The sequence below is a fragment of the Ambystoma mexicanum genome, chromosome 9, assembly GCF_040938575.1.
Source record: "Ambystoma mexicanum isolate Mex_15411 chromosome 9, UKY_AmexF1_1, whole genome shotgun sequence".
NCBI lineage: Eukaryota > Metazoa > Chordata > Amphibia > Caudata > Ambystomatidae > Ambystoma > Ambystoma mexicanum.
The window spans coordinates 379,385,099-379,399,895 of record NC_090931.1 but is presented as its reverse complement, the minus strand read 5'-3'; the positions used below and the strand labels follow the sequence as shown (position 1 = coordinate 379,399,895).

The window sequence follows — 14,797 nt, the reverse complement described above, 5'->3', positions numbered from 1 at the left end:
GAGCAGGGGCTTCCATTTCCAATACAAGGTGCTACCCTTCAGCCTCAACTCGGCTCCCAGGGCATTTCCCAGGTTGACGACGGCAGTTGCAGCCCTCCACACCTAACCATACCCAGACGACTGGCCCATCCGGGCCACCTTTCCGAAGTGGTTTAGCATACTGCCTCCGCACTGAGGAACACATGACCTGGGGTTCACTATCAAACTCGAGAAGTCTCCGCTGCAGCCCACGCAGATCTTTACCTTTGAAGGGATTGTGTCCTCCGACGTATTCCTTATCTTTGATATACGTTTCCAGCTTGCTGGCCTCGGAAATTTTTTCTCTGTAGAAGGCGCTGCACGTCGACGTCCGCCGAGCCGATGTCCCTCGACGGCCACCGTATATGCGCCGACGTCATTATGCCCATAAATAGACACACGCTGCGTCTGTTGCTCAGTTCCGTTTTTCCGCGCTTCGTGGGGCCTCGGAACGTCGTTGCTCAGTTCAGTCAGGTTTATCTAAAGCTATTTCGACGAATATTCCTTATCGTTCTTGATGGCTTCTTCATCAGAACCGACGACGCCGCGATCCGGCTTCAAGAAATGTCGAGACTGCGGTAAAAAAATTTCAATAACGGATCCACACAGGGTCTGTTTATGGTGCTTGGGGTCCGAGCACCATTGTTCGGAGTGTGAGGACTGCATGTCCATGACAGCGAAAGCCCTGAAGGAGCGAAAGGGGAAGCTCGAGAGAGGTAAGTCAACCAAAACCTCCCTGAAGGTTTCGTCAGCCAAGTCTAGGCATTCGTCTCCTCGCCGTCGAAAACACTCCCATTCTAGATCTCGAAGCAGCTCCCACCATTCGTCGAGATCTAGACACTCAAAAAGATGTCGAAGGTCCCATTCCTCGTCTTGGGTGTCCCCAGAAAGAGTTTCCTGTCCCACCAAACTGAGTGGGAGGAATTCAGAAAGAAAATGAAGACAGTTGAGGGTGATACCCCGGGTGAAAAACCCAAAAAATAAAAACGCCGCGAGTCGCAGCACCCGGCGAAACATTCCACCCGAGAGCGCCATGAGCATTTATGAAGAAAGAGAAGACTCTGACCAAGAAACTTTTGGTTTATAGAGATCCTCACTGCCTGCTGCAGAGGATTTCACCTCTGAAGAAAGGAGGCTGAAGGAACTACAGGACTCACTTCATGAGGCCAGTGGACTTGACACTTCCCCAGAAGTGGAATTTGTAAAGCCAGACCAAGGGAAACATGCCGAAACACCATATAGAACCCTGATGGCAAGAATAATTGAATTTATGGGTTGGTCTGCGCCTTCACCTGTTTTCCAACAGGATGATCTAACGGATATATTGGACAAAGGCCCACAGGAGGATCCGGTGGTGCCCTTCCATGCAGCCCTACAAAGAAAAATTGCATCCAATTGGGAGACTCCCGAAGTCATCCCAACAGTCAATAAAAGACTGTCGACAAAGTAAAGGGTAGCGGCTGCTGACCCTGAATACCTGTCAAAACACCCGACCCCAGAGAGCCTGGTGGTTCAAGCGGCAACTTCATCCAGCAGTAGGACTGCTTACCCTACTGTCCGACAGGACAGGGATGACAAGAGGTACGACTCTATGGCAAAGAAAGTCTTCTCTGCCTGTAGTATGGCATTGAAGTCCATCAACGCCACCTGTACGCTCGCCAGGTTCAGTCACACATTATGGGAGTGTGCTTCATCAGCGGCTGACTGCATACCCGATGAAGAGGAGAAAGAAGCCTTCCTTAACATCATTCAAGATGGCAAAGATGCCATGTGCGAGTCTCTTCAAACTGGCATCGATTCCGCTGACAGTATCAGCAGGGCCATGGCGGCTAGTACAACAATCCGCAGGCATGCGTGGTTGCGAATGTCTGGCTTTGCTCCAGATGTACAGGCCAGACTTTTGAATATGCCCTTTGACGGCTCTTCGTTATTCGGAAAAAACGCTGATGACAGTCTGGAAAAGTTACAGACTTCTAAAGCAGCAGCAAAATCCTTAGGAGCTGCTATCCGCCAAACTCCTTTTCGCCCCTCGGGAACCTCCGGGAGAGGAAAGTCCTTTCGCTATTATTCCGCATTCGGAAAAGGCAGAGGACAGCCGGCGCAAAGAGGCCAAAGAAGATCCACCCAAGGTGGGGACAGGTCAAGGGTACTAAGACCGCAGCAGCAGCAGGTGCCTCTTTACCCTCAGCATCTGCATCAGCCGCCCCTAAACCACTCTGAGGCCTTTGCACACAAGACACCTGTAGGGGGCAGGTTAACTCACCATCTGACGGAATGGCAGGCTATAATGTCAGAATCTTGGGCGTCAGAGACAGTTGCCCAAGGTTACTGCCTAACCTTTCTACACATCCCTCAGAGTCATCCACCGGGGAACAGCTCCCGAAAAGTTCCAGATCCGCTCCTCTTGCAGGACATTTTGGACCTGCTAGAGAAAGGTGCCATAGAACCGGTACCTGTAGTGGACAGGAACAAGGGCTGGTACTCCCCCTACTTTCTCATACCAAACAAGGACGTAGGACTGAGACCCATCCTGGACTTAAGAGAATTGAACAAGTTCCTCAGGAAGGACAAGTTCAAGATGGTAACTCTCTCTCAGATCCTTCAGGCCCTCCAGCTCCAGGACTGGCCGGTATCTCTGGACCTTCAGGATGCTTATTTCCATGTGCCAATCCATCTCAAGCACAGGAAATACCTGAGGTTCGCAATTGGCAACTCTCATTATCAATTTCAAGTTCTGCCATTTGGGCTGACCTCCGCCCCGAGGGTCTTCACCAAACTGATGTCGGTAGTGGCGGCGAGTCTAAGGAGGGAAGGGATCCACGTCTATCCCTACCTGGACGATTGGCTGATCAGGGCCGTATCTTCGCAACAGGCCCGGCCCCAGCTAGATTGTCTGCCTCTTCCTTCAGACTGGGCTTCTCCCTCAATTTAAAGAAGTCACAGATGGTACCATCTCAGAGATTCCAGTTCATTGGAGCGGTCCTGGACACTTCCCTGGGAAAAGCCTCGCCACCAGAGGTGAGGGCTCAAGATATTCTGCAGATGGTCACCAAGTTTCAAAATGCCCAACGTCTCCCAGCCTTCGACTTTTTGAGGTTGCTAGGCCTCATGGCATCCTGCATCTTCCTTGTGCCAGAGGCTCGCCTGAGAATGAGATCTCTTCAGTGGGCACTGAGAAGTCAGTGGTCACAATTCTCAGGGAGAATGTCAGACCTCCTCCGGATTCCGGACAAGGTAGCCCACGACCTTCAATGGTGGGCCTATTCAGAGAACATCTTGAAAGGAGAACTGTTTTGGCAACCATGGCCGGAGATAACAGTAGTCACAGATGCCTCGCTCATAGGGTGGGGAGCCCATGCCAACGACTTGACCATCAGCGGTCGTTAGTCTCCATCGGAGTCCAGACTACATATCAACCTATTAGAGCTGAGAGCGATCAGACTAGCGCTGAAAGCTTTCCTGCCATCAGTACAGGGGAGAAATGTCCTGATAATGACGGACAACATGGTGGCCATGCACTACCTCAACAAAAGAGGAGGCGTAGGATCACTACCACTGTGCAGAGAGGCAATGCAGCTCTGGTTTTTGGCAATTTGGGAAGGAATCTCTCTATCGGCAGTCCATCTAGCCGGAGAGAAGAATTTGACAGCGGATGCTCTGAGCAGGCAGAGCACAGTCTCCCACGAATGGGAGCTAGCTCAGGAAGTCCTTCAAGAGATCTTCGCTCTTTGTGGAACCCCTCAGGTGGATCTGTTCGCCACAAGCACCAAAAGGAAGTGCGATCTGTTCTGTTCAAGGGAATTTCCCCCGAGAGGAGCTCTGGGAGACGCGTTCGTAGTGGACTGGGAGTTTCCACTCCTCTACGCGTTTCCACCAGTCCCTGTTATTCCTCAAATGATCAGGAGGTTGAGAAGATTCCGGAAAACCATGATCCTAATTGCCCCGGACTGGGCCAGGAGAAAGTGGTACCCGGACCTTCTAGATATGTCCATCTGTCCTCCAATCCGTCTTCCACTCAAAGAGAATCTTCTCTCGCAAAAGGGAGGTCAGGTTCTCCATCCAGACATCAGAACCCTCAACCTTCATGCTTGGCTTCTGAAAGGTTGAGGTACAAGGATTGGGATCTCCCTGATGACGTCATGGAGGTGTTGCTTTCGGCCAGAAGGCCAGCAACAAAGTCTTTATACCGCTGCCGTTGGAACAAGTTTTGCAGCTGGTGTAGGGAAGAGAATATCGACCCTTTTTCATGCGATACACCAACGGTGCTATCGTTTCTACTCTACTTGGCAAACTCAGGCCTTCAAGTTGGCACTGTAAAAGGCTATCTCGCAGCGCTTTCTATCTTCAAGCGCACTGCAGAGGAACCATCATATTTCAAAATTCCTCTAGTGGTACAATTTCTCAAGGGTCTGACTAATGTTTACCCTCCAAAACCATTTCAGGTTCCATTATGGGACTTAAATTTAGTCTTAAACTTCTTAATGGGCACTCCATTCGAGCCACTTCACTCTTGCGCATTAAGATTTCTCACACTTAAAACTGTCCTACTTGTAGCACTAACATCGGCTAGGACGGTGAGTGAGCTACAAGCTCTCTCCTGTAAACCCCCACATACAGTCTTCCACAAGGACAAGGTTGTCCTCCAGGTGAAGCCTAATTTTCTCCCAAAGGTGGTTTCTGAATTCCATATTACTCAGAAAATTACCTTGCCTTCATTCTACCCTCCTCCCCATCTGGGGAAAGAGGAGGAAAGGCTACACAGGCTGGACCCTAGGCGAGCTCTCAGCTTTTACATCAGCAGAATGGCTAGAATCAGGCAAGCAGACCAGCTGTTTGTAGGATACTCAGGTCACAAGTTGGGACTACCGATAACAAAAGAAACCATCTCCAGGTGGATTATTTTGGCCATCCTGGAATGTTATAGACTAGCAGGGAAAGAGCCATCCCAAAACCTCAGGGCTCATTCAACCAGGGGTATTGCAGCTTCTTCGGCTCTCCAGAGAGGATACCGGTCCGGGACATATGTGCGGCTGCCACATGGTCCTCCGCACATACATTCACAAAATGTTACAATCTGGATTCCTCCACTGCTCAAGAGACCAGATTTGGCAAAGCCGTATTACACTCGGTCCATCCCTAAAGGGATATATATATATAACATCCCTCCTCCTATTACATACCACTGCTATGGGAGTCTATCAAAGATAAGGAATACGTCGGAGGACACAATCCCTTCGAAGAACAAGTTACTATCTTACCTGGTAACGTTCTTTCGATGGGATGTTCCTCCGACGTATTCCTTATCGCCCCTCCCATCCATCCCCGCAGTGATAATTTCCCTTGTGGTTGCAGCTTTCGCTCCTTCAAGGTTACTAACCAATTCAGGCATGTCTTTCTTATACTACAAAACGGAACTGAGCAACGGACGCAGCGCGTGTCTATTTATGAGCATGGTGACGTCGGCACCTATACGGTGGCTGTCGAGGAACATCGACTCGGCGGACGTCGACGCGCAGCGCCCTCTACAGAGAAAAAATTTCCGAGGCCAGCAAGCTGGAAACGTATATCAAAGATAAGGAATACGTCGGAGGAACATCCCATCGAAAGAACGTTACCAGGTAAGATAGTAACTTGTTCTTCTTGGGCCTCATCTGGGACACAAGCTCTATGAGAGGCTTTCCCTCGGGGACAAGATTGCGCTACTGGGGCTTATGGCAGCAGTCTTTTTGGTCGTGCCCCACATAAGACTCAGGCGGAGATTACAGCTGCACTTCGCAGCCTCATGGAATCGGGAGAAGGGCTACCAAGAGGAGCCAGTCAACATTCTGCCCTTCCCCCTCTCGGACCTCCCCCGGGGGTCTGCGGACTTCAACCTGAGGCAGGCAAGCCCTTCCCGTAGCCAGCCCCTCAGGTCACAGTTACTACTGACTTGAAAGCCATATGGTGGGCTCTCAAGGCCCTTTTCCCTCTTCTCGAGGGTAATCAGTTCTTATCCAGACAGACAACTCCACCAGCATGTACCAGACACCCTCCACTGTGCAATTTAGCAGTCGACATGTGGGGAATGGGCTCTGGAGAACGACATTTACCTCAGGGCTGTCCACCTCCCGTGGGAATCCAACCTGGAGGCGGACAGGCTGAGCAGACTGGGGGCTTACAATTATGAGTGGCAATTGAACGACCTGGTACTAAAGTAATGATAATGATGTGTTATTTATATAGCGCCTTAATACAGTGCGCTTTAAAGAGCACATATTTACATACAATATCACCCAACCGAAATTGGTACTCTGAGTAGATCTTCCTCAGATGGGGGCAACCCCAGGTGGATCTTTTTGCCTTCCGGGACTACAGGAAAAGCCAACAGTGCGCCTCTGGGCAGGGGCAGGGCTCCGCCCCCTGCGCGACGCATTCCGGATCCAAGGGAACGACATGAACGCATAGTCCTTCCCGCCCACACCCGTAGTCGAAAGAGTGATCTGCAAGATAAAGGAATCCCGGCACCTCTGCATCATTTGGATAGCTCCCTGGTGCCCGGCCAGACCGTGGTTCTCCGAGCTCCTCAGCCTTTCGGACAGACCACCCATTCACCTACTGCTGGGCCCAGCTCGTCTCCTGGCCCAGCAGGGGGGCAGGGTACTTCACCCTGCTCCTCACATGCTATCCCTCTCAGCGGGGCTCCTGAGCAGGTTAACCCAGAGATCATCCAGGGCGCTAGAAGCAAGGCTACTAGGAGCCGATATAAGAGTAAATGGTGCATATGGCGGGCCTCCACAGGCTTTACACGCCTATAAAGAAGCCACGCCCGGTGTGGGACCTTAATGTTGTGTTGGGAGCCTCGGCGGCCAAACCTTTTGAGCCTAGGGCGCCCGCGCACATCGGGCTGGTCACCATTAAGACCGCTCTGCTTGTGGTCCTCACCTCAGCTCACAGAGTCAGCGAGATCCAGTGGCATCATAACCCTACACCACTTTTCACAGGGACAAGGTCATCCTGTGGACGCACCCTGCTTTCCTACCCAAGGTGACCACCTCCTTCCTTCTCAACGAGGAAGTAGCGGACGCCTTGTTTGTCACTTTCGATGGGTCAAGGCCAGGTTATCCAAGGCTTCCATAGCTAGGGGATGATTGCGGCCATCAAGGAGGCCTATGAGGGGCAGCACAAACCAGTGCCAGCTAACTCACCTGCCCATGCTGTCAGAGCCAAGGCCATGGCCATCGCGTTCCAATGGCTGTGCCATGGCAGGTCATCAGCAGGGTGGCTTCCTGGTCACCCCTTCGGTTTTCCGTAAACACTACTGTTGGGACCCCGCCTCTAGGTCAGACGTGACATTCGGGCAGGTGGGTCTAAGAAACCTGTGTTCTTAAGGAGGGGCTCCTCTCCACCCTGGGGCTACATTCAGTTGTAATCGCCCATACAGTATGGAGGAAAGGGGATGGGACGTAAGAGTAATTAAGTTACTCAGCGTAGTGACTAACTCTTAGTCCATAGTCCCTTTTCCTCCATAAGTCCCACCATCCTCCACCCTAATAATACTGGTGTCACTGGGAAATGCCTATCATTGTCGACGCGTCAATGGGGACTGAGGAGTGGCACCAGGGGGTTGAGTCAGGCAAGTGCATGCTCCCAGGGCTGCGCCTCCGCGTGCCTCTAAATTTAAAGGGGAAGAAGATTTTTTTCTGGTGAAAAAGGTTCCGTCTCCCGTCCCTCGCAAGGGACACCCATACAGTATGGAGGAAAGGGGACTATGGACTAAGAGTACGTTAGTCACTACAGTGAGTAACTGTTAATAATTGAGACATTGGCAGACTTCTTCCCGGAGGGACAGTTTTTAACACTAGAAACATTCAGGGGGCTAGAGGGTACCTCTCTGCCGGTAAGATAGCTCAGCAGGTTGAGCGCTCGCTGCTGCAATCTGAGCCTGACCTGCAGGTCGCAGGTTTGAATCCGGCAAGGCCAACTCAGCCTTTCATCCTTCCGAGGTCGATAAATAAGTACCATTTTCGGTTGGGTGATATTATATGTAAATATGTGCTCTGTAAAGCGCTTTGGATAAAGGCGCTATATAAATGACATCATAATCATATTTTAGAATACGCAACACACTTAAAAGCATTTTTCAATCTTTTCCCGGGCAACCGGCCAGTATGATAATACTTCAAGTTACTAGTGATGCGCAGGGTGAAGTGAGGTTGGTCTCCCTCATACATGTAAAATTGATGAAAGGTCATGGGAGAGGAACTGGAACAGCTAAGAGGGCCTACTTTTGTGCAGGTGATTGCAGATGATGAATGGGCATATATCGGTACACAAATTAAACACTTATGCCAGGTTTAAACATATCTATTTTGGGTTTCTGCATTAGATATATCAAATCTGCATAGGCATTACCAGGGCGTTTCCCATGCCTGCATGTGCTGTCAAGCGGGACATGCAATTCTTTTTTCGACTGGCATGGCAATGTTGGGACAATCAGGAGTTCTGGGTTCAGGTCTTAGAAAAATGTAATAAAATTGTAGATGACTACATAGCAATGTCACCCCTGGTTGGTCTTTTAGGCTACATGAAAGATGTTCCACTGCACGCCGAAGACTGGAGGGATTGCTGTTGGTGTTGGCATGCAAGAAGTTGGTGTTTGCCTGGAAGAAGGGGCAAGCGTCCAACATTAAGTGGTGTCAGCTAGACGTGGCATATTGTTACGATGTAGAAACTGCTAATATTCAGTCATAGGCAGTAGCATACAGATCTTCTGATATTTGGTCATCATGCAGGAACTATTTGTTAGGTACCCCCAGTATTGAGTGAGAGGGAAGGTGTGGGGGGGGCGTATACAACTCCTGACAGTGTTGTACTATGCTGCTGCGCATATTTATATCAATTGTTAATGACCCCACGGTTGATAAAGGACTATTAACACTGTGTATATATAATATAATGATACCAAATGGAGCTTCCTACTCCCTGTAATTTCTTTTTCATATTGTTTAATAAAAATAATTCATAGAACACTCATCTGTCTCCTCTATTTCAATCTTCAACATCTCTGCTTTATCCTTGCCACCTCCTTCATTGTATATTGTGCCACCTGCTTTCCCTTCATCTTCTCCTCTGTTTATCCTCCTTTCATTTTGCCTCCCCATTTTTTGTGTCTCCTCTTCCTCCGTTTAGCTACCACCTCCTTTGTACATTACCACACCTCCATCACATTTCCCACCCCTACCTTTCCTCCACATAGACTCTTCAGCTCAATCTGCATCGGACTTCTAACTCCTACGCCCTTCTCAATTCTCAGGGCCTTTTTATAGGTGAGCAGGTCATCTCACTAACCTAACAACTGTGTGATAGTTCCGTTTGGCATTCTGCTTTTTTATAAGCACTGCAATTGGATCCTATGCAGTTGAACAGATAAACCTGCATCTGTTCTCCATTTCCCAGCGACTGTTGATGCTGCCATTTCAATCCATGACTTTATAGTGGGACGCTACTACCTTCTTGCTTTAATTCCCTTTCCACTTTGGGTCTGGTCCCTCCGAGGCAAACGTCTCCAGGACGGGGCTTGATCTGACTTCTCTCAGCAAGGGCTTGCATTTAACCACAATGTGTTGCTTTACTGGACAATTCACTGTGCACAAACTGTCTCCTGCAAAACCAGGTACTCACTTCCAGTTGGTTGGGTTAAATCTGTGGAAGAGGTCCAGTGACATGTAGAGGCTGGAACCCTTAGAAATAGATAAAGCCATTGCTTGGATTACCCCAGTTTGCGCTCCCACCAGCTACCCAACAACACATATCTTCATAGGTCCTCGTTCCTTGGAAGGAATAAGACTGCTGTTTCTCCCTAACAATATGACCAGTCCCTTTGGTTTTATCATGGAATTTTCTGTTAGTGGGGAGGAGGTTCATAGTTGTCCCTGGATTGCACAAGCATACTAGGTTAGGGTGATCCCCAACATACCATCTCTGGTGCCTGCTTCACTTAGTTGGTGGTCTAAAGCCCCCATGGTTTCCCCGTCCCATCGTCTAGCCTGAAACATGGGATTTAATCACACTGGGAAAGAGCTACCACCTGCAGGCTGCTAAACGTTTAGCTCTACGCTATTATATTGAAACATAATCTTCTTCGGTACTGTCTGTCTTCCACTTTCCATCCATATGTCTAAAGGCGCTACCACAGTGAGTAAAATTTTCTTTATCTAGAACATTAGTGCTTTTTCAATGTTCCATGTCATATATTATACAGGCTTGATTTATGGTTGCACATTTTATGAAGGTAGTGATGGTACTTGCTTTGGGTTAATGGAGATTTCTCTTCTTTTTTTCTTTCTTTTCTTATTTCCTTTGTGTTCTTTATAACTTTCTACTCACCCATTTGTGTGCTTACATAAAGATAGATGCTTGTGAAACAGACAGTGATGAGGAGGTCTTGGAAAGGATTCTGGAGTTGCCACTTCAGAAGCATTGTAGTAAGAAATTGTTCAGCATTCCTGAAGTAACCGAAGAGGAAGATGATGATGATGAAAACGGTTTTGCGTCACAGGAAACTGGAGTAAATTCAGGCTGCATTATGGAAAATCAAAGTTCTCATACAGCAGAAGTGGTATCTTTCCTTAACCTTGAACATGCAATACCAAAGTCATTTCCAGGTGAACCAGATGGAAATGTCATATGTGAAGCCTCTTGTGAAAGGTTGTTGGATAACAAAGATGACTTTTACCACGATGAACGGAACTTCTGCATAAGAAAAAGTGGCTGTCTGTCTGATCATCAAGAAAGCAGCATAACCTATATATCATCTGTAAGTTCTATATGTCAAAGAAAGACAGGGTGTAAGGCCCAAGGACAGCCACACTGTGGATTAGAGATTACGAGCAAGTGTACATCAAATGTAAAAGAGCATTGCAGTCGGATGTTGAGCAACTGCAATTATCTAGGAAAAAGGCGGAGCATGCAGAGCCCCAATGAAGAGCACACTTCATGTGCCTGCGATGTTGCAAAAAATGACACATACATTGTGAAGCTAAGGCAACGTTTTCCTCCCAAAAGACTACATTCATCTTGCCTCATCAAGCCCACCATTAAAGCAACCAGCCCTTTCCAATCAAAGGGCATGGAGATCAATATTGAGTATGATACTGAGGATGAGGATGAGGATGGTCTGACCACCACACCAACATTTGCAAGGCAACCAAGATCAAACTGTAGTACAATCGAAGTTCAGGGATATCATGAATGCTGCAGTGATTGTTCCAGCAACTATGAGCCAACCCAGTCCAATCAACAGCGAATGGAGCTGACCCGACAAGAAACTCTTGAAGATGATGAAGGAACTATATCCTTGAGTGATCTACCAGTGATGCCTTCTAGATGGAGTGGACTAGCTCAGTCACAGAAGGAACTCTCCGGCTCTAAGAGAGATCTCAAAGACTCTGTTGAGGGATTAAGTATGGATTGCAGTAAAATCATTTCAAAAGAAAAATATCAACAGCATGAAAACGACATTTCAGATGTGCTACTGAGTTCGAGGATCTGTGTAAGCTTGAGCTCTTCTCTGTGTTTCAAATGTAGCTTTTAGCAGCCATAGTGTCATTCCCACTATCACTCACAATGTCCTGCCTCATTTTTCTCAACGAGCAATTTAGTGATGTTTAATACAGCATCATATATGCAATGCATTGCATATGCATCAAAGCTGTCATGTGGTGTCTCTTTGTAAATTGCTTCTAGTGACGTTTAGATGGTCATATAGACATTAACCATGCAATATTCCTCGTCATAAAAGGCACCTCTGAGAATGTATTTTTACAAATTACCCATATAATTAGATTAAAAGTGACACGTAAACTCTTTTGGCACGAACAATTATACAGCAGTTCCTTTCCGCAATAACATACGCAGTTCTAGAGTCAAGCTATGTATTAAGTCCTTATACAAAACAAGTTACCTCTGGGGTATATTCATGAGTGATTAATGATGGGTGACTTATGTATTTCTAAAATTGTTGCCATCTGGCTACAGTTGACATTGTGGGATTCAGTTGTGACATTCAATGCTGACCACATAAGTCTTCCTTTATAGCCTTCAATTTTATTTTCGATGATAATCAGCAGTGATGGTGCATTGCCCCTACCACAAACAACATTGTATGAATGAGGGCAAACTTGCTTGTTAGGATAGTATCTGTAAGCCAAAGAAAATACAGATTGTGCATTGGCATCATAACTTTGCTAGAGCTATCCCTAAAAACAGGACATGATGAACATAATTTAATTAGTACAGGCAGTACAGATGGGCTCATTCAGTTCCAACTGACTGTCACGTGTCCACTCACTCAGCAAAATCAAACCCTCCATTCCTACAAACGAATGTTGTATGGTGGGTCAAGCCCTCGTTATCACACATCAATGGGGAAAATACCCCCCTTACTGGCCACCCTCAAAGCAGCACACAATTCTGCAGCCCACCTCATTAAAGGTGCCCGCAAATTCATCCGTATCTCTCCAACTCGGCACATGCTTTACAGGTTCCCCCTCCCTGCCAGTATCATATTAAAAACTGCATGTAACACCTACAAAGCAGTCTGAAATGGAACACCAACATACTTGGCGACTAAACTCTACACCTCTGGAGGCTCTTGCACCTCACGTAGCAAAACATTCAAAAGGTTGGAGTCAAAGCTAGTCTGCAAAGAGAAAACTCGCAAGCAGTTCTTCTCCTGCCACGCCCCTGGCCACCTGGAACTCAATCCTGGTAGAGCCTCAAAACGCCCCTACCTTCCTCCAGTTCCACAAAACACTCAGAACATGGCTCTTTCTGCAATTCCTGTTGGAGGAATACAAATCCCTCTCTCACTCCACCAACTGCACTGTGTTACTGTATAATATGCCAGTCCCAATTATGTAGTAAAGCGCTGCTCTTGAGCTAGGTTCGCACTATTAGCAAAAATTAGTAAATTGGAGCTGGGGAATATTGCAATAATTAGACTTGGATATTGTTTATTCAACCCTTATGTTGTACGGGCAATTGGTGTACAAATATTAAAAATAACCCAGCTGCAGTTTGTGTTCAAGTTAACAAAAAATATCAAACTTAATTTCCCAAATGCATTTATACTTTTATGCTTAGAACATGACAATATTCTTGAAAAAGTTCTAAACATTCTCTAAGATGACTTTATTTGTCTGCTGAAAGTGTGCTCTACCACCCATCCGTAAATAGAATATCCTAGATTTGCGAAAATTAATTGTGGGGGATCTAACTCAGAGTTCTCCATTTTCAAATTGGGTAAAATGAAGAGGAATATTGTATTCCATTGCTTTATCTTCCTTGTTCTGTTGGCTGGAAATATTTGATGAACTATCATTCTGTGACTACTTTTGTCACTTCCATTGTTGCTTGTAGTAGCTATCTGTTAGTAATGTGGCAGTGTCTCAAAATTATTAAACAATGAATGTATCAAATCTGCTGTTTTAGGTGAGTAAAAACAAAGACCAGAGGCTACAACCATCATTTACTCCCACACCAAAGCATGGTTTAACCAGGAAAATGAAAATAAAACAAGCAACAAACTATTCTGAGCAAGGTGAGTTTTTCAATGATTAGTCTTGATTCTAAACAAAGCTTATGTAACCGAAGGTAATCCACAGTAACATATGTAAACCGATGGCCTAAACGCATGCTTCCCTTTATACCAATATATTCTATAATCTCATATGAATGATTGCATGTTCTTTCCGATTTAGCTACCTTACCTTTTTTTATTCAGATGATCTCAAAGGATGGCCTTCTGAAGAATTGGGCATTGCAGCATTAGACATGATGAAGGATATGAAAAATAAAGTAGCAAGTACAGTTGTTTTTGAGGGGGTGAAGAGCTGTAAGAAATCTTTCTGGGATGAGACTCTGCGTCTTTTTGTTGCCCTTTTTGAATATGACCCTGTCACAATGTCACCCAACACTGATGCTGCTTATGAGGAGCTACCATTCAAGGAAGGGCAGATAATAAAGGTAAGCACAACTCGTCTAAAAGAAACATTGTGGTCTCACAGTCAGTTGCTGTATTTTGCATGCACTCTGTTTTCAGTCATTTTGATGCAACAACTTTGGAATCCTTTGACACCATGCCTATGAAATACAATTATTTAACTGGTTCCAAAATGCTCATGTTTTTCTCAGTACTTGCTCAAAGATTGTGAAAATCTCATTGAACTGAAGTTAAAGCATGCCAAGTTATCAAGCAGTTTAAAAAAAGGAAAACCCTCTCATCGCTGTCTTTTTTTTCCGCATGTTTTTGTTCCCCACTACAAATATCTGTGTTAAACATAATTACAAACTCAACACACAGTAGCTCAGTTATCATGCGAAAGACACATATTCACTGTTACATGCTTCCTATTTATACCCTTAAATGTCTCTGCAGTTATTTATTAAGCACTAAGCTATTTGGGCATGGCACCTATGCTTTGCTGTTGTTAAAGAACTTCTCACACAACCACCTTTCCCAATTGTGCATGGCTTAGCAGCACTCCTCTGTCTCGAGATGGGGATTGTGAGGGGTCAGTAATGCGAGGCAGACAACTGCTTGTAGTTTTTTCAGTATTTGACAATCTATTTTAAACAGAAAATGCAAAACAACCTCACTAAGCCTACTCTACTAGGGGGTAGCCTACCTAGTTTAGAATCTAAGGGAAAATCTCCTAGCATACACAAAACTGGCCCTCACACTAAACAAAACAGTCACTACAAAGCATAAACAACATAAATAAAAGATGACCAAATAGCC

General features: G+C 46.4%; 1 protein-coding gene across 9 annotated transcripts in view; it reads left to right on the top strand.

Moving 5' to 3' along the window:
* The window catches only part of TSPOAP1 (TSPO associated protein 1), a 3,887,333-nt gene that overhangs the window by 2,731,751 nt on the left and 1,140,785 nt on the right, over positions 1-14,797 (top strand). For 8 of the 9 annotated variants that reach the window (XM_069614850.1, XM_069614845.1, XM_069614847.1 and 5 more), the window contains 3 exons: positions 10,406-11,548; positions 13,489-13,597; positions 13,781-14,022. In XM_069614850.1, coding sequence (XP_069470951.1) covers positions 10,406-11,548; positions 13,489-13,597; positions 13,781-14,022 — 1,494 coding nt within the window. The remainder of the gene's footprint in view (positions 1-10,405; positions 11,549-13,488; positions 13,598-13,780; positions 14,023-14,797) is intronic. The other variant, XM_069614851.1, reaches the window with a different exon arrangement.